At 44.9% G+C, this 25,319-nt stretch overlaps 1 protein-coding gene across 2 annotated transcripts in view; it reads right to left on the bottom strand.

The window, feature by feature from the left end:
• Window positions 1–25,319, bottom strand: part of LOC137383326 (protein kinase C beta type) — a 296,759-nt gene that overhangs the window by 138,826 nt on the left and 132,614 nt on the right. For both annotated transcript variants that reach the window (XM_068056010.1, XM_068056009.1), the window contains exon 3: window positions 18,741–18,823. In XM_068056010.1, the coding sequence (XP_067912111.1) occupies window positions 18,741–18,823 (83 nt within the window). The remainder of the gene's footprint in view (window positions 1–18,740; window positions 18,824–25,319) is intronic.

Below are 25,319 nucleotides of genomic sequence, written 5' to 3'. Positions count from 1 at the left end.
TTAACCAGTCGAGAAAGGATTTTTCTTTCCACTAGAACTTCTACAGGTGAATATATAAAGGAATGATGAGTGGGTTTCCTGTTCACTGGGGAGGATGTTATCTTGGTGACAGGGATCTCGACCACTAGCTAAAGCTCTGGCAAGAGCCTCGCATCACCTCCTCAGGGAAGACCCGTCGGATTACATGTCAATTAGGCACTTAAATGGACGGCGGGCCTTGTCGGGATTGAGTCCCACCTGCTGCTGCTAGCCAATCAAAGGCTGGCAGCTCTTTAGCTGAGCAGTGCCATAATGGAGGTGGTGCCTGCTGTCAGTAGAGCACTCACTGGGGGTGCTGGAACCAGGCCACAGGTAAATCAGGGCGGGAGGGGTTTCGCGGGGTGTGGGTCAGCAACAAGGGCAGTGGAATGGCTCTCTGTGGGCCCCCCCCCCCCCCATTTCCCGATGCTGGATCCCCTATTTCAGGCATGGTCCTTTTAACAATGGGACCACCACCACCCCAGAGGCAGCAAGCAACCTGCACGGGTTTGCTTGGCGTATTCACCGTGCGGCAACAAGCCCGCACGCCACTGTGCTAATACCAGCGGCAGGATGAGGCCCTTAATTGGGCATTAATTACCTACTTAAGGGCCTCAACTGGTGGCAGGGCGGGAAGGCCATTCACAGGCCTTCCTGCCCCAGACTTAATTTGGGTGGATAAAAGCAAAATACTGCAGATGCTGGAAATCTGAAATAAAAACAAGAAACACTGGAAATACTCAGCAGGTCTGGCAGCATCTGTGGAGAGAGAAGCAGAGTTAACATTTCAGGTCAGTGACCTGGGCGGAGGTGGGAAGGTGGTGGGGTCTCCCCCGGCACCATCCCACCCGATTATATGCTCTCCCCGCCTCCAAGCCTGCCATGGGGGAGAGCATAAAATTCTCCCCACTGTATCGTAGTCACGCTGGGGTTTAAATCGTGTCCCAACCCCGCTCCCTGCACTGCCGTGTCCCAACCCCGCTCCCAGTACTGCCGTGTCCCAGTCCCGCTCCCTGCACTGCCGTGTCCCAACCCCACTTCCTGCACTGCTGTGTCCCAGTCCCGCTCCCTGCACTTCCGTGTCCCAACCCTGCTCCCTGCACTGCCGTGTCCCAGTCCCGCTCCCTGTACCGCCGTGTCCCAGTCCCGCTCCCTGCAACGCCGTGTCCCAGTCCCGCTCCCTGCACTGCCGTGTCCCAGTCCCGCGATTGGCGTCTTCACGTCCATGTGGCAATGGTACAATGGGCCAAATGGATTTGCACTGAAACTGCTCCAATAGTCTTTGGATTTATTTCCCATCTTTCTCTTTATTGCTTCTCCTGTTTCGCAACACCAACTTCTGTTTCAAGTTTTAATATACTCGGATTCTCTTCTACAGGCACAGTTACAGTTTTCAAGCCTGATTACTTGGACGACCCCTTCCTTATTAAGGAGTTCTTGTGCTTTCCACAAATAGTGGCAATTTTCAATACATACAAACTGCTCCTGCTCATCACAGTCTCTCTAACCATCAGTGATAACTAATTAGCCTACACAATTTCACACCATCACACATCAGCACAAGACTATTTTTAAACTTGAATCTTGCAGCCTCCTAACCCTTTGCTTGTTTTCTTTCCAGATTGTGAAATCATTGTGTTACAATGGTTGCTCACTCTGAATCAGCCTGGATTCTCTGCCATTGTAGCAATGCTAATTGGACAGACAGTAGCAGAAAATGAACAGAGTTCAGTCCCACGACAACACTACCCACCTTTTCAGCCCTGTGTTATATGTGCTGGGGGGCAGGGTTATCTTATCAGTGCTTCTCTGGAGTATTGCAGGAAGGATGGTGCGCACAAGTGAGGGCAAGAGAGCGAGAGAGAAAAGAGAGAGAATGGAAATAAAAATTATGAGATGCAAAGTAGGTTGCTGACTTACTATCAGATAGTAAAAAAAAAAATCAAGATGTGAGAAGATAAACAAAAAGTAGTTAGTACATTAAAAAATACAATAAAACAGTATATAAATACATGGATCAAATTGGGGAATCCTTTGCTGGGGTGTCTGGTACAAAGTTGGTAGGGAGGGCTTTGTACCCTTTTGGTGGCTTTTTCCAAACACTTTTGCAGGTTTAGCCCTATGCAAATATGTTTTGGCAGTTCTTCCGACTGAGCTAGGGATCCCACAATGGGAAGGAGTATGATGCCTTTGTTCATCTTCTCACATTCTGATTTTTTTTTTTACTATCTCGTCCTGACACTGAGGGCAGAATCTTTAGGACATGATGGGGGCTAGTGTGGAAGCCAGCACAAACATTAGCACCAGCTTGCCAGTTTGATGTTGCCATCCCTGCCAAGAGCAATTTTGCACAGGACAGGGAAAGGCGAGACCCGACAAACCACTCGATTTGGAGAAGTGGCCAACTGTTCTTGTCATCAGGCTTGTCAGCTCATTAGGGGCCAGTTTGGAAGTTTGGTGGGGGCGCACGGGTAACACGATGTTCAGGGACAGTCCAGGTGCAATGTGGTGGAACACAGCTGGGAGCCAATCATGACCGCACCATGAAATTAGGTGGGTCCATAAAAGGAAGCACAGCTGAGAAGGACAATCAGCCATTGGCACACAGGTGCCATCCGGTATGCAGAAGTAGCAGAGCGACTGGTCAGTATGCAGTCGGGCAGTGGAGGAGTTCATGCCCTTCCAGGGATCATGGGGCCATAAGAGGGTGGGCTGGGGAGTCCAGAGATTGTGAGTGAAGCTGAGTGCAAGCAAGGCAACAGCAGGAGATGAGGTTTAGATTTTCAGAGATTAGATTGAGTAGCAATGAGGGTTAACATCCCCAGCAGCAGAGGCAGAGCAGAGAGCATGAGGAGTGGAACGAGGGGCAGAAAGGCAATGGAGGTCAGACTTTCAGCATCGCGTGTACGTACCACTGAAGAAGCAGCTCTCTCAACATGTCGGAGAACCAGTGCCGCAGGAGACTGCGCCCATCTAGGCAGATTGCATCTGAAATCTGTGCCCCCATAGCAGAAGACCTCACACCTCACAGTACTGCTCGCCATGCCCAGCCAGTAGCCGTTAAAGCCACTGTGAACTCCTTCACCTCTGGCTCATTCCAAGGATCAGCTGCAGACCTTGGTGACTTCTCCCAAGGGGTAGCACACCACTGCATCTCGCAGGTCACTGACGCCCTGTTTGAGAAAGTTGGCTTCGCAAACACAAAGGGCAGATGAATTCCCACAGCTGCAGAACATCATTGTTTGGCCGGTCACTCGCTGCCTCGATAGCCTGTCAGATTCATCAACAGGAAGGGCTTCCACTCCCTCAATATTCAGCTTGTCTCTAACCAGAACAAGAACTTCCTGCCTGTGTGCGCTCACTTTCCTGGCAGTTTTTTTTTGTTTTTTCATGGGATGTGGGCGCTGCTGGCAAGGCTAGCAGTTGTTACCCATCCCTAATTGCCCTTGACAACTGAATGGCTTGCTAGGCCATTTCAGAGGGCAGTTAAGAGTCAACCACGTTGCTGTGGGTCTGGAGTCATATGTAGGCCAGACCAGGTAAAGACAGCAGATTTACCTTCCCTAAAGGGCATTAGTGAACCAGATGGGTTTTTATGACAAATCAATAATAGTTTCATAGCACCATTACTGATACTAGCTTTCAATTCCAGATTTATTTATTAATTAAATTTAAATTCCACCAGTTGCCGTGGTAGGATTTGAACCCATGTTCCAATGGCGTCTGGATTACTAGTTCAGTGACATTACCCCACTATGCCAATGTCTCCCCATTCATCCTTCATTCCCCCAGCAGTCCAGGGTGCCAGAGCTCTTCATTCCACCCCACCAAACTCCATGGATGGATTCTAGAGGACAAGGGATATTCCTTGAAGAGATGGCTACCCACCCCTTCACATGACCCCAACACAAAGCCACAGAGGCACTACAACCGAAGCCATCTGTTCACAAGGACCACCATCAAGCAGGCCATCAGGCTTCTGAAGATGCAGTTCCAGTGCCAGTTTAAAACCCAAAAGGTCATAAGAATCGTAAGGCCACGCTTTCACTGTCTGTATTCATCCTCAAAATTAAGATCAAGTGAGCTTTTGCTCTTCTGCTCCACTCCTGTAAGGGTCTTGAGCAGTGTGGTGGTCTGCGCTCTCCATAACATGGTCCTCCAAAGAGGTGTGGACCTCTAAGAACACAGCTCAATGGAGTAAGAGGATGAAGAGGAAGATGCAGAGTTTTACCTGAGTGCTTCTAACCCCGCAGATCTGCATGCTCTGGAACTCACTTTGAACTCCATGTGAGAACACTTCCATTACGTCCACTCTTGCTGCCAATGAATGATGTGCATCTGTTCAGTGGTCTCACTGTCCTCCTTCAAAGGTCTTTTACTTCCCTTCACCACCACATCCCTCTTTGAGATTTGCTCTCAAAGAATGGAAATTTATATGTCCAGAGTCAGGTGTCAATATTTACAGTTAGCAGAAAGTAACAAAGCGCCCATAAACAAATCAAATAAACCCACTGAACCACTCAGTGCTCTGACCAAAGTGGTGGTCTTCACTTTCGGCCACTTCTCCGCAATACTCTTTTTGTGGCCATGGATGAGGTGCAGGCAGCCTTCACACATGTCTGCTTGTAGCTGAGATGCCTGTGACAGTCCTCCTTGTCGTGGAGGTGCCAGTGGGGGCACCTCCGGAGGCTGTTGACCCAGTGTCAATGCAGGGGCTGCCTCCATCATGGGGCCCTGCTACATAGATGCTCCCTCAGTCACAGGGGCCAAGGATGCTAATGATGATGATGATGGTGCCCCGTGAGCAGAGGCTCCCTCATCCTCATCGGTGACTACCTCAGCCCTTGGATGGTGTTCTGAATCACTGAAGGGGACTACCAGTTGGAGGCACAACTAGCATCTACTCCAAACATCTTTGCGGCACCAGTGCTGCTGACCGGTCCATGCTACAGAGTGTTGCATACACTCTGCACGTGTCAGTGCACTGTTCTTGCATCCACTCAGAGTGCTGCCGCATGTGGCTCGCCATGATGTTGGCCACTCTCTGAATGGAGGAGCTCATGCGTTCAAAGCCCTGAGCCATAGTGGCACTAAGAAGCTGAATGGACTCCTCCATTCTCAGCCCATTACCCCAAACTGCCTCAGGGAATTCTGACATTTGGGTACACATCTGCCGCTGCTGGCCAAAGTAGAGCTGCCTTTCTTGCGACTCCCAAGGTCCTGCATCTGCACCCAGCTGAGCATGGCTGTGTATGTCCTCTATCCTCCGAGAGTGATTGCCCACAGCTTCCTCTGCCTCTCTCACCTCCCCCTGCTCATTAGTGCCGTGCTGTTCATCCAATGCCACCCTTTCTAAGAGCACACGAGGAGCCACCAATGTGAGTGTATCTGCGCTGGTGGAGGGTGCAGTTGTATGATGTGATGGTGCAGGCTCTGCTGTCTTGGATGCTTGAAATGCCCCCGGTAATGTAACAGTGCTTTGGTGCTCGCCCTCCATAACTGACCCTGTGGGAGACACAAAAAGGAGGAAATCATGAGAACCAGCCTTTGACAACAGAAGCCTCTGCAGTGCCGAGGCTTCCTAATGCAGCTGAATATTTGGCATACTGTCGGACAGGGAGGAGTGCATGCATCAATGCTGCCAGATCCTTAACAGTGCTAGGGCTCTGGGCATTGCTGAGGGGTCAGTAAGTACCCTGGGCACACATTACTCCCATGTTAAGGAGCATCAGGTGTCTTCAGGCTGCTCAGCTGGTGTGTCTGCTGGAGGTTGCATACCTAGAGATGTGCCATCGGGGTCTTGTGTTGCACTCACCTTGCCAGAGCAAAGAAGGTCATTAAACCTCTTGCGGCACTGCATCCAGTTCCTCCGCACTACACTCCTGCTGCTTACAGTTTCAGCCACCTCCAGCCAGGTCTGTTTTGTTTGGCTGGGTGTCCTTCTCCTGCCACCCTCTGGAAACAGCGCCTCCCTCCTCTCTCTAACAGCTTCCAGTTGCACCTCAAGATCTGCAGCTGTGAAGCAAGGGGCAGCCCTGCCCCAGGTGCCAGGCTGCCTTTCCTTCCACTGCACTGGAGTTTACATACTGCTTCACAATAGCTGAGTAATGGTTGCTGTGCTGCCTTTAAATCGGGCCCACACTTTAGAAGTCTTGCCTCCATCCCGCACCCACCGCAGCTAATTAGCCACCAAACCCCATCCCCCACCCAGCAATTAGCAGCTTCCGCCTCTGCCAAAATCGCAGGCTGTGACTACTTCTCCACCAACACCAACCCCACCCCCCCACCCTGCCCAACAACCCAGTGCGAGGTCAGGACCTGGAAATGGCTCAGATGTTGGGTTTCCGAGCCTGGAGCCATAATCACCCACCAAAAAATGGCCCAGGGTTAAAATCGGGGCCTTTACTTTGCTTTTCGAGGAGTTGAATATTGGAATTGTGGAAACATGACAGTGAGTGAAGAACAAAATAGTGAAGGTTATTTTTAGGGAGAGATGGTACTGAAGAGGTTACTCATATTAAAGTCAAAAATCACTACAACCTAGTGATTTACAGTTGAGGACTCTGAGGCAAGGCATGGAAGAAATCACAGGCTCTGACTACAACTTAAAATTCTGTGGAAGGTACATTAGGACAGAAGATTGGAAGGAGGCAAATGAGACTCCCTTCTTCTAAAAAAAGACAAATAAACTAGTTCTAGGTCACCTGTCTTTAGTTATTGGTTAATTACTATGGATGAAATTACTAAATAATTGATGAAATAGGAGTTAAACAGGAACAGTGAAGTTCTAAAAATGTAGGCCATGCTTAACTAACCTCTTAGAATTATGTGAAGGAATCAATAAAGGTAATCTGAAAGATATCTTCAAAATCTTGAAGACCTCTAAGATAAATGGTGATAGATTATTCCACTGATAGAAGTTAGTAATGAGAGGACACAAATTTAAAATAATTACTAAAACAAAGGGGAAATAAGAAAAAAAAAGTCTTTCTGCAGAGGATAGCCAGAATGTGAAATTCTCTGCCACAAAACATTGCTGAAGCAGAATCCATAAATTCTGTTGCAATTAAAATCAGTGCTTTAAAGAAAGAGGAATATTAAAGGATATGGGGAGTGCACAGAAGAATGGTATTGGACTAATGCTTCATGTGGTACAGACTTGATGAAACCAAAGTTCTGTTTCTGTGATGTATCCATTAAATGTTCAGCCTCATTTGTACTTTGTAGCAGCTCTGTGTGTTCAGAGCTAATGGAGACAGAAAACTGAAATGACAGCATCCTTGTAAAAACAAACATGGTCTTGTTTGTCTAAGGTTAGTACCATTTGCAGCAGTCAGTTTCAGCAACTGATCTGTCACTCTCTGAAAGGCCAGAGTGGGCCTGGAATTGATGTCTGGGAGATATCTTTGTGCTAATCTATTTTACGAACATCAAATACAGATTTGAGATTGCAGCACTCACAGAAATATAATATAATTGGAGTTTGGTGCCACATGCAAAGAAAATTTAAATGAACAATCTTCTTCTGACAAAGCCAAGAAATTAATGTTGGACTTTGCTTCTATATCACATGGCCATTATAAATGCAAGGACTATAAACAGATCTCAGCAAATCAGTTAGACCCTGACCCCACAACCAAGGTAAGGTTCTGTTTCAAGATGACACATCTTTACAGGTCCCTCCTGTACCAGTTACACAACATCTCAGTCCACGTGAAAGACACATGTAAAACCATAGAACAGAGGGAACATTGCAAGATTATTATGTGCACTTGGTTATGATAAAGAAGGAGCCCACCAAAATTGGGAACAGATTCCATTTGTGGAAAGGCTGTGGAAGCCCGTTCGGGTACGGTTGACTTGCAGTTGTAGATTGGAGAATTGTGAAATGATATTGTTGTGATACTGGTGTTCAAATGAACTTGAAGTGCCATCCCTCTTTGCTGCATTGTTGGTTTAACACCAAATTCTCAATGTCATTTTGACGTCTTTCTCCACCACAGCTGTCTCGATCTCCCTAAAACCATCCTTCCATTCTTTATTCACCTTTAGATGAGGATGACATGGATAACTACCTTAAATGAAGGCATCATTACAGCTTCCGGGGAAGGCATTATCCTTTATGATTCTGTGCAGATGGTCATGTACCATCTGGACATTGGGAGAATAATGTCCCTTTTGGTTCATTTAAGGGATAGTATTGTACAGGAAGTCCCAATGAGTGAAGGCAACAAGACCATGGATTAAGAACGAACCAGCAGCTGCCCTCTCATATCTCTGCTCTTCTTCAGTAGAGAAAGTGGATGAAGATGTTGGGCCTGATGAGTGATGCATCTGTCATCTACTGACACTGCACATATCCCCAGTGTTAATCTTAAAGGAGCTAGATGCAAATTCAGCTGGTCTGGAGTGCTTTCTTAAGGAGATGGCACAGCTTCCCTGCTCAACCTCAACCTCTTTAAGCACACATTGTCCACCATTAGCAGGTGACTGTACCTGGTGAGGTAGGCCTTGGATTCCACTCAGTATTTTGGGCAGCTCTTTCCTGCTCCTGCTGAAGCAGCTAAGGCTTTGCCACCAATGGTGGGGCATGGGGAGGGGAGATGCACAAAGGTCAGAGTTAAGACAAAAAGCATGCAGGAGAGGATGCAAGGGTGGAGGGGGTTACAGAGATTGACGGGGGAGAACCCACAAAGGGATTGGAAGACAAGGATGTTAATGTTAAATTTAATGAACTGTGGGATAGGGAGCCATTGTCTACAGGAATAGGGGGAATGGGCAAGCAGGATTGAGTCTGGCACAGGATACAAGTGGTTGAGTTTTGGATGGATTGAAATTTACAGAGGGCAGAGAATTGGATGCTGGCAAATGAGACATTGCAGTAGTCGAGTCTGGAGGTGACAAAAATGTGAATAGGGTTTCAGGGACAGAGAGGCTGAGGTAGGGATGGAAGCAATCTATGTGACAGAAAGGACGTGGGGTTTGAAGCGGAGCTCCAAGTCAAGCAAGGTTAATTACCATGATACTTACCACACAGAACCAAAACTTCTCTCAACAGCAATCTGTAATGGGTGGGAAATAGATACCATACAAAACTCCAAAATTACTGCTCAGTAACCTACCAATATCACAGTAGTAGGCTCAACATGAATAGTAATTTACAGGTTTAAATAATTAATCTTATCAGATAATAAAAGTAACATGGAGAAAGCAATAAAACTTTTACTGCACTCTTGAAAGGCTGTTTTGAAACCCCGAGGCAAAGTCTGATCATTCTAAGATAAGGAATTAACAGCTTTGGCATTGTGTTTTGTTTTCTGCAGAGAGTCGTTGCAGTCCCAAATTGTTCAGTCCACAAATCAACTCGCCTTACGTGCCCCACTAATTTATTTGTCCATCATCTGTTCACACACCTTACAGTACAACATACCATGTTTACACAATGTCCTGATCCCAAGATACCACGAGGTTGAAATTGCTCGGCTGTTCCAAGAAACGTCCACTGTAACCTTGGCGGCACGACTGCAAACTCCACCAGAACCCTTAACCTCAGCCCAAAACTAGGTGATCCAGACCTCTCTGAACACTATGGAGCTCATTTTCACCTTCACTGCCTAGGGGTAGATCTGGGGGCACAGATCACCCACTGGCTGGATTTTACCAAGCCCTCAACATAGCGATCTGTGGCGGGGAGGCAGAAAGATGGGACTGGCAGCGGTCTGCCACGGAGGCCGACACCAGGAGGACCCGGCCCGATCCTCCTGGCGGCATGAGGCTGTGAGGTGGCCCCACCCCCCCGATCTCCCCCTCCACCGCTGGGTGACGGGACCTGGATTTTATTATTTAAATTAATGACATGCATAAATTTAAATCAACTTACCTTCAATCTTCCGGGCCCACTGCGATCTTCGTCGCGGCGGCCGGCACTCCCGCACCTTCGATTTCCCGTCTGGGGAAAGCCGGTGTGACACTGGTGGGGAGGGGGCAGGAGTTAAGATTTTCAGTGCGGGGGCGGGAGAGGTGGGAAACGGGGTCAAATACACGTAATGAATGGGTGTAGGATTTGGTGGGAAGGGGGGTGGTGAAGGGGAAGGTCAGATTTAAAAGTTAAGTGTTTTCGGTGGGTGAAGGGCAAAAAGTTAATGTTTGTTGTTATTGGAGGGTGGGAAAGGGGCGCTGGAAATTTATTTAATAAATTTTGGGGGGTGGGGCATACCCTTAAAAACTTAAGTTGACCGGCAGGGCTGGCTGCCCTTTAAAAATGGCGCCAGCTGCCTGTGCACAGGCAGCTGATGCCACTGCCAGGGACAGACAGCCTGCCCTCGCCATGTGATTGTGGGGGGGTGGTGGGTGGTGGGGGGGGGGGGGGAGTTGGGGGGGGGTGGGGAGTGGGCCACCCCGACTATTTAAATGAGCCGCCATGAATGAAATCGAGGCAGCTCTTTAGCGTGCAGCCCAAGCGTGTGGTCCACCATTTTTTTGAGCTTGCCGCCGAGATCGGCACAGGCTCTTATAATTCAGCCCAGTTTTTGTTGAACTGGCTGATTTTCATCCCATTGATTTCAGTATTATGGTTCCACACAAGGTGAACAATCTGCTGTATCAAATTCCCACTCAGTGGGTGAAGGCGAAAATGACCCCCCCATGGGTCTGGAAATCTGGGACAATGGAAATGTTTACACTGTAAAGCAACCAGGAGCAGTTGAATAGGCTGTAATGTTGTACTGAGATCTGGGACTTTGCAAGATTAACACAGGGAGGTGAGGAAGTTTAACACAGCATGGTCTTATTTTAAATTTCCCTATGATTATATATTTAACATCTCAAGATGTTAAATAAATGAGCAGAACCTACTGTAAGGCAATTTACATGTCAATTAGCTTTTGCTGTTTCAGATTGACCCATCCCCTTAACCAGTGATAAACTCAGCAGGTACCAGGTACAGAAAATATTGGTTATTTTTTTTCCACGTTATTTTTAGTGAAAAGGTTGCTGTGAATATGAAGCACTTTATACTCACACCTACTCCTTCACTAACACCATGGAACGGAGGAAACTACAGCTAGCAGAATCGGAGACAAGTGCTTTAATGGAATAGAAACAGAAAATGCTGGAAATACTCAGCAGGTTAGGCAGCATTTGTGGAGAGAAAAACAGTTAATGTTTCAGGTCTGTGACTTTTCATCAGAACTGTGAAAAGTTAAAAATGCAATAGGTTTTCAGCAAATGAAAGGGACTGCGGGGCGGTGGGGGCGGGGGGGGGGCGGGGAAGGGTAAAGAAAAAAGGGAAGGTCTGTGATAGGGTGGAGGGCAGGAGAGATTAAATGACCAAAGGTTTCATGGTACAGAACCAAAGGCTATGGTAATAGGACAAGTAAAGAAACAAAAATGTGTCCGGATGAGGTATGAGTGGCAGAATAGCAGCTGTCCGAACACAAAGTAAAGGGATTAAGAAAGAAACAAAAGGGAAAAGGAACACAAGAAAAAGAAAAAAATGAAGGCAGAGGATATTGTTGTATGATTGCCTTAAGAGTGATGTCCCTTTAAGATCCCAGTATCCTAATGAGCTAAGTACCAGATGTAGTCATGTGACTCGAAGCCAGCATCACTCTGCAACTGTAACATCCAGATGAAGGCTCTGTAAATAGTTTGCTCTATACTGGATATAATAATTTAGCTGTGAATAAAAACCTGTTAGAGATCTTCAGCATAACTGGACTCCACACTCTCATTTATGTTGCATAAGACAACATAAAGAACTCATTACAATTATGATCCAAAATTATTGAACTCAAATGTTGAGTCCGGAAGGCTGTAAAGTGCCAAGTGGAAAGATGAGGAGCTGTTCCAAACTTGGAACACTGTAGCAGCCAAGGACAGAAAGGTCAGAGTGGGAGCAAGGTAGAGAATTGAACTGATAAGTGACAAGAAGCTCGGGGTTTCACTTGTGGACTGAACGGAGGTGTTCTGCAAGACAGTCACTCAGTCTGCATTTGGTCTCCCCAATGTACAGCAGACTACATGGTGAGCAGTGCGATGTTTCACTTGGAAGGAGTGTTTGGGCCTTGGATGGTGAGAAAGGAGGAAGTAAAAGGGCAGGTGTTGCATCTCCTGCGCTTGCATGGTAAGGTACCATAGGAAGGTGGGGAGGTGTTGATGGTGACTGAGGTGTGGATCAGAGTATCATGGAGGGAATGGTTCCTTCGGACTGATGAAAGTGGTGGAGAGGGAAAGATGTATTTGGTGGAGACAGTGGCATCATCTCTGCCATTTCTACCACCTCCAGTGTGTTCTCCAGGTCTTGCAGCATATGAACACAGACTGCTTCAGCATGTGAGGAGTTGCAAATAGTACTGAACATCGTACAATCATCAGCAAACATCCCCACTTCTGACCTTATGATGGAGGAAGGTCATTGATGAAGCAGCTGAAGATGGTTGGGCCGAGGACAGTTTTTCCTTGTCTAACTTATCTAAGCCTGTCATAATCTTATACACCTCTATCAAATCCCCCCTCATTCTCCTTTTCTCTAGGGAGAACAACCTCAGCTTTTCCAACCCAACCTTGTAACTAAAATCCCCCATCCCTGGACCCATTCTGGTAAATCTCCTCTGCACCCTCCCAAGGACCCTCATATCCTTCCTAAAGTGTGGTGACCACAACTGGATGCAATATTCTAGTTGGGGCCGAACCAGTGCTTTATAAAAGGTTCAGAATAACTTCCCTGTTTTGGTGTTCTATGCCTCTGTTTATAAAGCCAAAGGTTCCATATACTTTTTTAACCATTCTCTCAATATGTTCTGCAACCTTCAGAGATCGTGCACATGCACCCCAGGTTCCTCTGTTCCTGCACACTCTTTAGAACTGTGCCATTAAGTCTATATTGCCTCACCCTATCCCTTCTGCCAAAATGCATCAACTCACACTTGTCTGTATTAAATTTCATCTTCCAGCTATCTGCCCATTCCTCTAGCCTATCTATGTCATGTTGCAGGCAGTTTGTATCATCCTCATTGTTTACCACACCAAGTTTGGTATCATTGGCAAACTTTAAAATTCTATTCTATATTCCAAGATCCAAGTCATTTATAAATAGCAAAATAGAAGTGGTCCTAGCACTGACCCATGGGAAACACCACTGACTACCATCCTCCAGTCTGAAAAACAACCATTTACCACAACTCACTGTTTTTTGTCCTTAAGCCAATTTTTTATCCGATTGGACACTGACCACCTCCCCCATTCCATGAGCCTCAATTTTGTTAACCAGCTTTTATGTGGTACTTTATCAAACGCTTTCTTAAAATCCAAATAAACAACATCCACCACATTCCCTTCACCAACCTTCTCTGTTACTTCAACAGAAAATGTAATTATATTAGTCAAGCATGATCTGCCTTTTACAAATCTGTGCTGTCTATCCTTAATTAACTCAAACCTCTCAAGTGCCTGTTGATTTTTATCCCCCTGATTAATTTTTCTAAAACCTTACCCATCACTGATGTTAAACTAACTGGCCTGTAGTTACCAGAACTGTCCTTACACCCTTTTTTGAATAAGGGTGTTACATTTGCCACTCTCCAATCCTCTGGCACTTCCCCCCCACCCCCCACCCATATCTAGGGAAGATTCGAAGGTTATAGCAAGCCCTTCCGCTATCTCCACCCCCATTTCCTTTAGCAACTTGGGATACAAGCTATCCAGACCAGGTGACTTACCTACCCTAAGCATACCAGGCTTTCCAGTACCTCCTCCCTCTCAATCTTTTCCCTACCGATATTTTGTCAGATTCCTCTTCCTTAGTAAACACTGATACAAATTACTCATTATGTATTCTAGCCTTGCCCTGTGTCTTTAAGCATATATTACTGTCTCCCTCTTTGTCCCTAATAGGGCCCATTGCATCTCTTACTACTTGCTTACTATTTACATGCTAGTTGAAGATTTTTGGGTTCCCTTTTATGTTACCTGCCATTCTATTCTCATATTATTTCTTTTCCGGTGTTATTTTCCTCTTCACTTCCCCTCTCAATTTATTGCATTTGGCCTGGTTCTCATTTGAAGAATTCACCTGACACACATCATATACCCTCTTTTTTTTGTTTCATCATAATCTCTATCTCTCTCATCATCCAAGGAGCCCTGTTTTTAGTTCCTCCACCTTCTGTCTTTGTTGGAATGTACCTAGCTTGCACCTGAAATATCTCTTCCTTAAAGATAATCCATTGTTCCATTACAGTTTCTGTTAATCTTTGGTTCCATTTTATCCTGGCTAGATCCCTTCTCAGTGCATTGAAATTAGCCCTCTTCCAATCTAGCTGTTCTATCTTATATTGTTCCTTGCTTTTTTGCATTAGAAGTCTAAACCTTATGATACGATGATCATTCTTATCCAAATGTTACCCCATAGACACTTGGTCCACCCCATTTCCCAGCCCTCATTTATTTTCTTCTTCCATTCCCCACCCCCCCCGTTTCTGTCTTAATCCCTTTACTTTGTGTTCGGACGGCTGCTATTCTGCCATTCACATCTCATCTGGACTTGTCCCATTACCATGCCCTTTGGCTTTGTAACAAGAAACCTTTTGTTTTTTAATCTCTCCTGTCCTTCACCCTATCAGAGTCCTTCTCTTTTCTTTACCTCCCATCTCCCCCTTGCCCTTTCATTTGCTCAAAACCTATTACATTTCTAACTTTTCACAGTTCTGATGAAATGTCACAGACTTGAAACATTCACTGTTTTTCTGTTCACAGATGCTGCCTAACCTGCTGAGTGTTTCCAGCATTTTCCATTTTTATTTCAGATTTCTAGCATCTGCAGTATTTTTCTTTTGTATAAGTGCTATTTTAGCAGAGTTTAAAACAAACAAGTTAACAGCTGCATCAAAGAGGATCATATAAACATGTTAAGGCTTTGAATTAGAACATTACAGCGCAGTACAGGCCCTTCGGCCCTCGATGTTGCGCCGACCTGTGAAACCATCTGACCTACACTATTCCATTTTCATCCATATGTCTATCCAATGACCACTTAAATGCCCTTAAAGTTGGCGAGTCTACTACTGTTGCAGGCAGGGCGTTCCACGCCCCTACTACTCTCTGAGTAAAGAAACTACTTCTGACATCTGTCCTATATCTATCACCCCTCAACTTAAAGCTATGTCCCCTCGTGTTTGCCATCACCATCCGAGGAAAAAGACTCTCACTATCCACCCTATCCAACCCTCTGATTATCTTATATGTCTCTATTAAGTCACCTCTCCTCCTCCTTCTCTCCAACGAAAACAACCTCAAGTCCCTCAGCCTTTCCTCGTAAGACCTTCCCTCCATACCAGGCAACATCCGAGTAAATCTCCTCTGCACCCTTTCCATAGCTTCCACATCCTGCCTATAATGCGGTGACCAGAACTGCACACAATACTCCAGGTGCGGTCTCACCAGAGTTTTGTACAGCTGCAGCATGACCTCGTGGCTCCGAAACTCGATCCCCCTACTAATAAAAGCTAACACACCATATGCCTTCTTAACAGCCCTATTAACCTGGGTAGCAACCTTCAGGGATTTATGCACCTGGACACCAAGATCTCTCTGTTCATCTACACTACCAAGAATCTTCCCATTAGCCCAGTACTCTGCATTCCTGTTACTCCTTCCAAAGTGAATCACCTCGCACTTTTCCGCATTAAACTCCATTTGCCATCTCTCAGCCCAGCTCTGCAGCCTATCTATGTCCCTCTGTACCCTACAACATCCTTCGGCACTATCCACAACTCCACCGACCTTAGTGTCATCCGCAAATTTACTAACCCACCCTTCTACACCCTCTTCCAGGTCATTTATAAAAATGACAAACAGCAGTGGCCCCAAAACAGATCCTTGCGGTACACCACTAGTAACTAAACTCCAGGATGAACATTTGCCATCAACCACCACCCTCTGTCTTCTTTCAGCTAGCCAATTTCTGATCCAAAGCTCTAAATCACCTTCAACCCCATACTTCCGTATTTTCTGCAATAGCCTACCGTGGGGAACCTTATCAAACGCCTTACTGAAATCCATATAGACCACATCCACTGCTTTACCCTCATCCACCTGTTTGGTCACCTTCTCGAAAAACTCAATAAGGTTTGTGAGGCACGACCTACCCGTCACAAAACCGTGCTGACTATCGCTAATGAACTTATTCTTTTCAAGATGATTATAAATCCTGTCTCTTATAACCTTTTCCAACATTTTACCCACAACCGAAGTAAGGCTCACAGGTCTATAATTACCAGGGCTGTCTCTACTCCCCTTCTTGAACAAGGGGACAACATTTGCTATCCTCCAGTCTTCCGGCACTATTCCTGTCGACAATGACGACATAAAGATCAAGGACAAAGGCTCTGCAATCTCCTCCCTAGCTTCCCAGAGAATCCTAGGATAAATCCCATCTGGCCCAGGGGACTTATCTATTTTCACACTTTCCAAAATTGATAACACCTCCTCCTTGTGAACCTCGATCCCATCTAGCCTAGTAGCCTGAATCTCAGTATTCTCCTCGACAACATTTTCTTTCTCTACTGTAAATACTGACGCAAAATATTCATTTAACACTTCCCCTACCTCCTCTGATTCCACACACAACTTCCCACTACTATCCTTGATTGGCCCTAATCTAACTCTAGTCATTCTTTTATTCCTGATATACCTAGCTTTGCTTTGCTTCTGATATCACCATTAGTAACTTTTAGGCTCACACCTACAGTGAAACCGGCCCCAAACTACTGAATTTACTGAAGATCAAAACCTCCGCCTTCATTCAGCATGTACCATGTAGAGATTAGAATGCCCACTCCAGAGGTAAACCATTTACTAGAGAAGACATGGGATGCCCACCCATCACAATCTGACTGGCAAACATCAACTAACTCTCCCATTACACACTGGAAGTTAATCCCCAACAATCTGACACTTTGACCTATCTCATTTCTTATTGTAACTGCAGTTTGTCAATCGATTACTATTAGGCTACAGTGAACATCTGGCAGATGTGACTTCAGCACTAGATAGAGCCATTTCAGGAATACTCCATATAAACAGGAGAGCATGGCCCTTGTGGGTAATATATGACTGCAGAAGAGAAAAACGTCCTGTTATAATAAGGCACCTCAGAGACTTTGGCACAACTCAAATAATATCATGCTGCAAGTAAAGGAAAGATTCCTGGTAAAGAATGATGTGAAAACAAGGATGTGCTGTGAAATGTAGACTGCACATAACCCTGCATAAATAACCATTTCATTATTTCGGCACATATGTGTGGGCACAAATTTGTGAGAGAGCCAGGAGATTTCTGCAGTTTGAGAATACTTAGTTATTTTGAAGGATTCTGCATTACTGCAGTGAATAAACAGTGCGTGGGCACATCCTGGGGAAACACTGCAGAATGAAACTGGGAATGTGTGCCACACCACCCACTCATTCCATCTGCCAGCTGTGTTGTACAGGTTTGCCTGAATGTACATGTTTGCCGGATCATGTCCAGTAAACTTCAACTAACCATTTCATGAAAGCATTGTCGAGCCAGTCAGGGAGAATGTCAATGCTCAGCTTCAATGAGGATGAACATGCATTTCCTTTAAGAAAATGAGAAAAAGAAGGCAGCTCTCCATGGCTCATGAGTCGGATTTCCTAGCTCTTGCATTTTTAAAAACGACCAGTATCTTTTTTCCCTTTTTAGGAGGTAGTGCACTCAAAAACAACATTGTTGAGACTTAGTTTCAGAAAAAAATGGAATTGTGGGCAAATTCTCTAAATCTAGCCAGCGCTCTAGTAACCAAAACTCCATCACCTGAAATAGAAGGAGGCTGTCTTCTTAAAGCATATGGTAATACCTAGCCCAGGAACACAAAGGAGAACATTCAAAACACATATACACATTACACCAGATTTTCCTAATTCCACCCCAAGCAGGTCAAAGCAGGACCTCTGCCCTGAAGAAATCACAACAACCGCCCTCCCACCACCTTTTTTTCTGGGCCCGGGCTCCATAACAATGCAGAGAAGGCCCAGAAAGATCTCCATCACCAGGATAGAGCAGGAAGATGAGACAGCGCTGCATCAAAGAGGAGACAGCAGTCTCAAAGAGGGTAGAAGGGGCCCGAAATTGGAGTAACATTTTATGGAATGATTGGATTGGTGGGGGAGCGGAAGGGGAGCGGGGGCAATACGAGGCCCTCTAACCAGGGGCTACTGAAACCCATCTCCTGGAAATGGCAGTGGCAGCAAAGGAAAATCAGGCAGGCACCTTGCTGCCACCATTTACATGTGGCAGATACAGAACAGGCAGGTGTAACCTCCTGGCAGGGAAAGATGATTAAGGTTGGGGCCTAAAGACAATAGAGATTGATGTGTTTAACTATCTTCCATGCCTCTACTCACGGACACTGTATCCTCAAACTTCCATAACACCCCCCACATTGATCTCTACAACCCAAACCCTACTGACAATGCACCATCAAACTTCTAAACCCAACCATAACTGACGCTGCATTCTAAACTCCCCACACCCCATAGTGGCAATGTACCTTTCTCAACATTATACCCCTTGAAATGTGCATCTTTCCCATCAGCCTACCCAAGACACATTTCAGCATTTATAAAAATACTGACACCATCACTCCTACAGGATCATCAGCAAATATACTTGAAACCTCTGAGCACTGACAGAAAGTTCTTACCTCAGAGGCAGGTCCTGTATCTGCGCCTGGGCAGGAGAAGGTGACAAATTCATGGCATCGTTTGTGGACTACAAAGGAGCAAACTGTAAATGAGAACATTGAATATAATCAGTCAAATTATAATCAGTCAAATTATACACCAACTAACCAACACACACCAACCAAAGCATATCAACCAACCAATCAGAACACACCAACTGATCAACTAATGTGTGGAATTAGAGCAGATAATTGAGTGTTCACTTGGGATTCAGGCGAGTCTGAAAGCAAAGCAAACCAAATTAGAACTGACTTACATCTGAAGATGAAAACTGTCCCAAACGTTTGCGAAAGTGAGAAGAAATTTGAGAAATGCAACATAGCCCAAAACAAATTTATCTTGTTCTGATACAAAATTAATTTTACTTGCATTGTTTAAGCTTTGCTCAATCTTGATTTTAACTTTTTATAGTGCAAAATAACATTGAACACCAACAAAAGCATCCAGAATATCTGTTAAATAATGTGCATTGAATAATGGCTCCTCTTTGTGAGGGCTCAATTACAACTAAAGTGAATTATTTCATTGAGCTGAAGTAATGATTGTGCCCGTCAGCCTTAAAACAGTGACGGACAGCTGGGAATAATAACTGTACCAACTACACACTGACTGCCATAATAATATAAAAGCAAAATACTGCAGATGTCGGAAATCTGAAATCTACACTAACTGCCTCTGGACCACCAGCCACTTCATTAGGTGCATTCAATTTGCTACCACTTCATTCCATTTATTAGAATGTGGTCATTAACCAAACCCCCCAGTAGTAACCGGAGAATGAACTGCTGCAAGGAAAGGGTTCCTTATAGCATTGTTTTATTGACCACTGCAAAGCTCAGTTAGATTTTAGTGCAAGCAGTAAGCCTTTTATTCTTCCCTTTTCTCCTCATTGCTCCTGAAGGGCAATGGTTCATGGCTACCAGCAACTCTTGGTAGCTCATTCAAAAGGTTATTCAGTTGTGAGGCTGTAAAAAGATTTTCAAAACATTTTTAAGGGTTAATTTGTATTCATGGTCAGGGATGTTAGTGCCAAATAATGGGAACACAATTCACTTTATGCACCCTGCGTCAGCATCAAACACTCCCAGGTACAGCACAGGTTAGATACAGAGTAGAGCTCCCTCTACACTGTCCCCATCAAACACTCCCAGGCCAGGTACAGCATGAGTTAGATATCATGTAGTGCGATCTATCACCAGTATATTCATGTATTGGTAATTTGCATGGAAAATCTAGGCTATTTACATTTGTATTGCATTCTGCATGAAACATTTAAGCACTTTTTTCACACCCTGTTAGGACAGTAGCCTTTCTGCATTGTCATTGTTAATGACTTATTTCGTTTTTCTTTTTTTCTTCTTTTTTTTTGTGGCCTTTATACCCCAGGCCCCTTTTATATTTTTCACATCGAGGGGGCCTTTATTCCTCAGGCCCCCTTTATATACATATTTACAGTTTTAAAATAACTTTATTAAAACCAGATAAATCAACAAAAAACTCAAATTAAAATGCCATTCTCGGCGTCGACGATGCACTCCAGTCCCTGCGGTGCCCACCGGTCGCGGAAGGCCTCAGGCACACCGGCGGACACCGCATGCTCCTTCTCCAGGGACACCCGGGCGCGAACGTAACCGCGGAACAGGGGCAGGCAATCGGGGAGGACGGACCCCCCGACGGCCCGCAACCTGGACCTGTGAATTGCCACCTTGGCCAGGCCCAGGAGCAGACCGACGAGGAGATCCACCTCCTGGCCCAAGCCCCTCCGTGTTCATATTGCCTGAGTATTGCTTGTGGATGAATGGTCTTGTTGAATTAAAGCCCTTCTGAAAACAGAAGAGGCTAGTTCTGGTCATGCCTGACTCTGTCTCATGCAGCTTTTTTCATTGTATTTCCCCTGCATTAGGTTCATGAAATGTACGTATAGTTCTGTTGTTAGGTGTTATATGTATGCTTAGTTTTGTTAAGTTGTGTTAGATTCCATGCATTCCACAATTCTGGATGTGTATAAAGGATCCTTTGGTTAGAAACTGAAAACACTGTAACATCTTAAATGTCAGCAATCTATAAATAAATGTTAATTGACCAATGAAAAAAAAATGAGTTAGATATCAAGTAAACACTTTAGAGACAAATTTCCTCGGCTGTTCTGCCAAAGTCATTCTGTAACTCCAGCGAAATTGCTAGCAAAAGGCTGGATGCACTTAAGATTCAGCTATAATGGTGTAGGTGCCCCCAGTCCCATGCAAGTGAGGCAGCAAACTCCAGTGGGGTCAGTGCTTCAGGGTACCAGTGGGTGCAATCCCAGGAAAACTGCTGAGATCACAACACATAGATTTTCAGCCTTGTATTACTCACTCAATGTGCCTTTTTCCTAATCTCAGATGAGTTCCGCAAATGCAGCAAACAAATGTGCCCATTTTCTACTCCATATATCTTTGTGACCTCGCTGGGTGAAGACTGGCCTGAATTTCTGAGGGATTCTCCTGCTCTCCTGCAGTTACTTTGGTTGAAGATTGGTAGAAAATGGCTTAAACAGCCATTTATACAATTTCCAATCAGCTCCAACGATCATCTGCTGGACAGCCCCTGTGAACATTCCAGGTGACTGTGCCTGATAGATGTGAAAGAAAGGTAGAATTTGTACTATTCACAATATCCCAAAGCATGTGATATATTTTTGAAATGCTGTCACTGTTGCAATGTAGAGAGTACAGCAGCCAAACATCAGTGAGATGAATAATCAGATACTCTGTTTTGGTGGTGTTGGTTAAGGGATAAATGTTGACGCTGGGAGAAGTCCATACTCTTCTTCAAACGGTGCCACGGGATCCTTTATGCCCACCTGAGAGGATACACAGGACCACAGTTTAACATCTCGTCCAAATGAAGGCAGCTTTGACAGCTGGACCTGTACTGCTGTGAAGTATCAGTTTAGATTATGCACTCAAGTCTACGACTGAACCAAAGCTGATACAGGAAGGATTTAAACACCATGATGAGAATTTTAAATATGAGCTGTCAGTGGCCTTGCAGCCAATATAGGTCAGTGGGGATAGGGATGATTGATAAGTAGAACTTGGTGCAGTATAGGACACAGGCAGGAGAGTTTTGCATGAGCTCAATTTTATGGAGGGTTAAGGATGGGAGGTTGTCCAAGAGAGCACTGGAGTAATTGAGTCTGAAGGTGACAAAGGCATAGATGGAAAATTTCAGCCATAGATGGGTTAAGGTAATGGCAGAGGCTGACAATATTATAGAGGTAGAAGTAGAAGGAGATGATTGAGAGTGGAAACTCAAGAAGGAAATAGAAGAAAAAGGTATCACAAGAACTGTATCTAATAACTAATATTAAAGATATCTCCATACAAGAAAGAAGTTGATAATTCTGCCTGGTATGTGAGACGTAAATGGGTGAAAGCAACTATAACTGAAGGCTATTGAATACACTGATCATTGTGTCTACATTCCACAACATCTGTTTGGGAGCTTTAAAAACCAAATGATTTCAGTGTGCTTTCTCCTAAAGTGTGTTGATATCAATATGGTAAACATTTCTAGTGATAACTTTGCAATCACCAAACTGAAAAAACCACCAAGTCTTTGAACTACTGAAGGCTATTTTGATGAGCTCACTGAGGATAATGGAAAAGGAGAACACTTCTTCAACCAGTGGTTGGGTAATGGGTGAAGTTGCCTCTGCTATCATTACCCACATTCTTTAGGGCCCTCTACCCCTTCCCACTTCAACCTTTAGCCAGAGTCTGAGTGCCGTGGACATTCATTTGAGGAAAACGTTCTGCCTTAACGCTCACTCTGGGTCATAATTGACATTCAACAACATCCTTAAAAGTACTCAAAAGAAAACCTCGATCAAAAGAACAGTAACAATAATCAGACTCAACACCGGGAAAACACTGGATCTCAGCAGATGAAGATAACAAAGCCAGACAACTACCACGGAATATCGACACAATGTTTAATGGATCCGCTCAATTATTGCTGTTCTGTGCTTTCAACATCTTCCTCTTACCTCTCACAAACAAAATCATTAAGTTCCTTATCAGAAATAGGCATCTTTAAAACTAACTCATTGGGCATAAATTCAGATCCATAGCAGAGCTGGAGGCCCTCTGAGTGAGGTGCTGCGCTTCTAGCCATTTTCTGCTTGGTGCCCTGTGCTGGGAAAGGGGCTCATGTAGGTGCACCTTGCTTGCAACAGCAGCCCCTGAATTACAGAAGAACATAAGAACTAGGAGCAATTCAGCCCCTCGAGCCTGCTCCGCCATTCAATACGATCATGGCTGATCTCATCTCGGCCTCAACTCCACTTTCCTGCCCATCCTCCATAACCCTTCAACCCATTTCTAATTAAAAATCTGTCTATCTCCTCTTTAAATTTACCCAATGTCCCGGCATCCATTGCAATCTGGGGTGGTGAATTCCACAGATTCACGACCCTTTGAGAGAAGTAATTTCTCCTCATCTCTGTTTTAAATCTGCTACCCCTTATCCTAAAACTATGACCCCACATTCTATATTGCCCCACAAGAGGGAACAGCCTCTCTATGTCTACTTTGTCAATCCCCTTAATCATCTTATATACCTCAATTAGATCTCCTCTCATTCTTCTAAACTCGAGAGAGTAAAGGCCTAAACTGCTCAATCTCTCTTCATAAGACAAGCCCCCCCATCTCTGGAATCAATCTAGTGAACCTCCTCTGAACTGCCTCCAATGCAACTACATCCTTTCTCAGGTAAGGGGACCAAAACTGTGCGCAATACTCCAGGTGTGGTCTCACTAATGCCTTGTACAGTTGTAGCAACACTTCCCTACTTATATACTCTATTCCTTTTGCAATAAATGCCAAAATTCCATTTGCCTTCTTTATCACCTGCTGTACCTGCAAACTAGTTTTCTGCGATTCATGCACGAGGACACCCAGATCCCTCTGCACCGAAGCACTCTGATGTTTCTCTCCATTTAGATAATAATTTGCCTTTTTATTCTTCCGACCAAAATGGATAACCTCACACTTATCCACACTAAAATCCATCTGCCAAATTTTGGCCCATTTATCTATTCTATCCATATCCATTTGTAGATTTCTTATTTCTTTATTGCAACTTACTGTCCCACCTACTTCAATGTCATCTGCAAATTTGGCTATAGTACCTTCTATCCCTGCATCCAAGTCATTAATATAGATTGTAAATAGTTGGGGCCCGAGGACTGAACCCTGTGGCACCCCACTAGTTACATCTTGCCAACCAGAAAAAGACCCATTTATCCTGACTCTGTTTTCTGTTGATTAGCCAATCCTCTATCCAAGCTAATAAATTGCCTCTAACTCCATGTGAACTTACCTTGTGTATTAACCTTTTGTGTGGCACCTTATCAAATGCCTTCTGGAAGTCCAGATATCCAACATCTACAGGATCCCCATTATCCACTTTACTTGTTACAGCTTCGAAGAACTCTAGCAAATTAGTCAAACATGAATTAGGGCTATCATGATGTCACTCAGCCTTACTGGTTGATTTGATGCTCCATAAAATATTGAATATAAAATAAAGGGTACATTTCTAAAGAGGGTGCAGGAACAGAAAGACTTGAGGGTATATGTACACAAATTGTTGAAGGTGGCAGGGCAGGTTGAGAATGTGGTTACAAAGGCATATGGGATCCTAGGCTTTATAAATAGAGACATAGAGTTCAAAAGCAGAGACATTATGCTGAATCTTTATAAAACACTGGTTCAGCCTCAACAGGAGTATTGTGTCCAATTCTGGGCACTGCACTTTAGGAAGGATGTGAAGGCTTTGGAGAGGGTGCAGAAAAGATTTGTGAGAATGGTTCCAGGGATGAGGGACTTTAGTTAAGTGGTTTGATTGGAGAAGCTGGCGGTGGGGGGCGGGGCGGTGTGGGGGGTGTTATGTTTTTAAAAATTTGTTCATGGGATGCAGGTGTCACTGGCTAGGACAGCGTTTATTGCCCATCCCTAATTGCCCTTGAGAAGGTAGTGGTGAGCTGCCTTCTTTAGCCGCTGCAGTCCTTGGGGTGTAGGTACACCAACCGTGCTGTTAGGAAGGGAGTTCCAGGATTTTGATCCAGCGACAGTGAAGGAACTATGATATAGTTCCAAGTCAGGATGATGTAGAAAAGAGAAGGTTGAGAGTAAATTTGATCGATGTGCTCAAAATGATGGGTGGGGGTTCTAGACAGAGTAGATAGAGAGAAACTGTTCCCATTGGCAGAAGGGTCAAGAACCAGAGGACACTGATTTAAGGTGATTGGCAAAAGAACCAACAGCGACAAGAGGGAAAACGTTTTTACGCAGCAAGTGGTTAGTATCTAGAATGCACTGGCTGAGATTATGTTGGAGGCAGATTTACTCATGTCTTTCAGTGGGAATTGGATAAGGACCTGAAGAAAAGTAATTACAGGGTTACGGGGAAAGGGCAGGGGAGTGAGACTAGCCGAGTTGCTCTTGCAGAGGGCTGGCATGGACACATTAGGTTAAATGGCCTCCTTCTGTGCT

This window comes from Heterodontus francisci, chromosome 24 (genome assembly GCF_036365525.1).
Source record: "Heterodontus francisci isolate sHetFra1 chromosome 24, sHetFra1.hap1, whole genome shotgun sequence".
Classification (NCBI taxonomy): domain Eukaryota; kingdom Metazoa; phylum Chordata; class Chondrichthyes; order Heterodontiformes; family Heterodontidae; genus Heterodontus; species Heterodontus francisci.
This window is presented reverse-complemented; position numbering and strand designations above follow the sequence as displayed.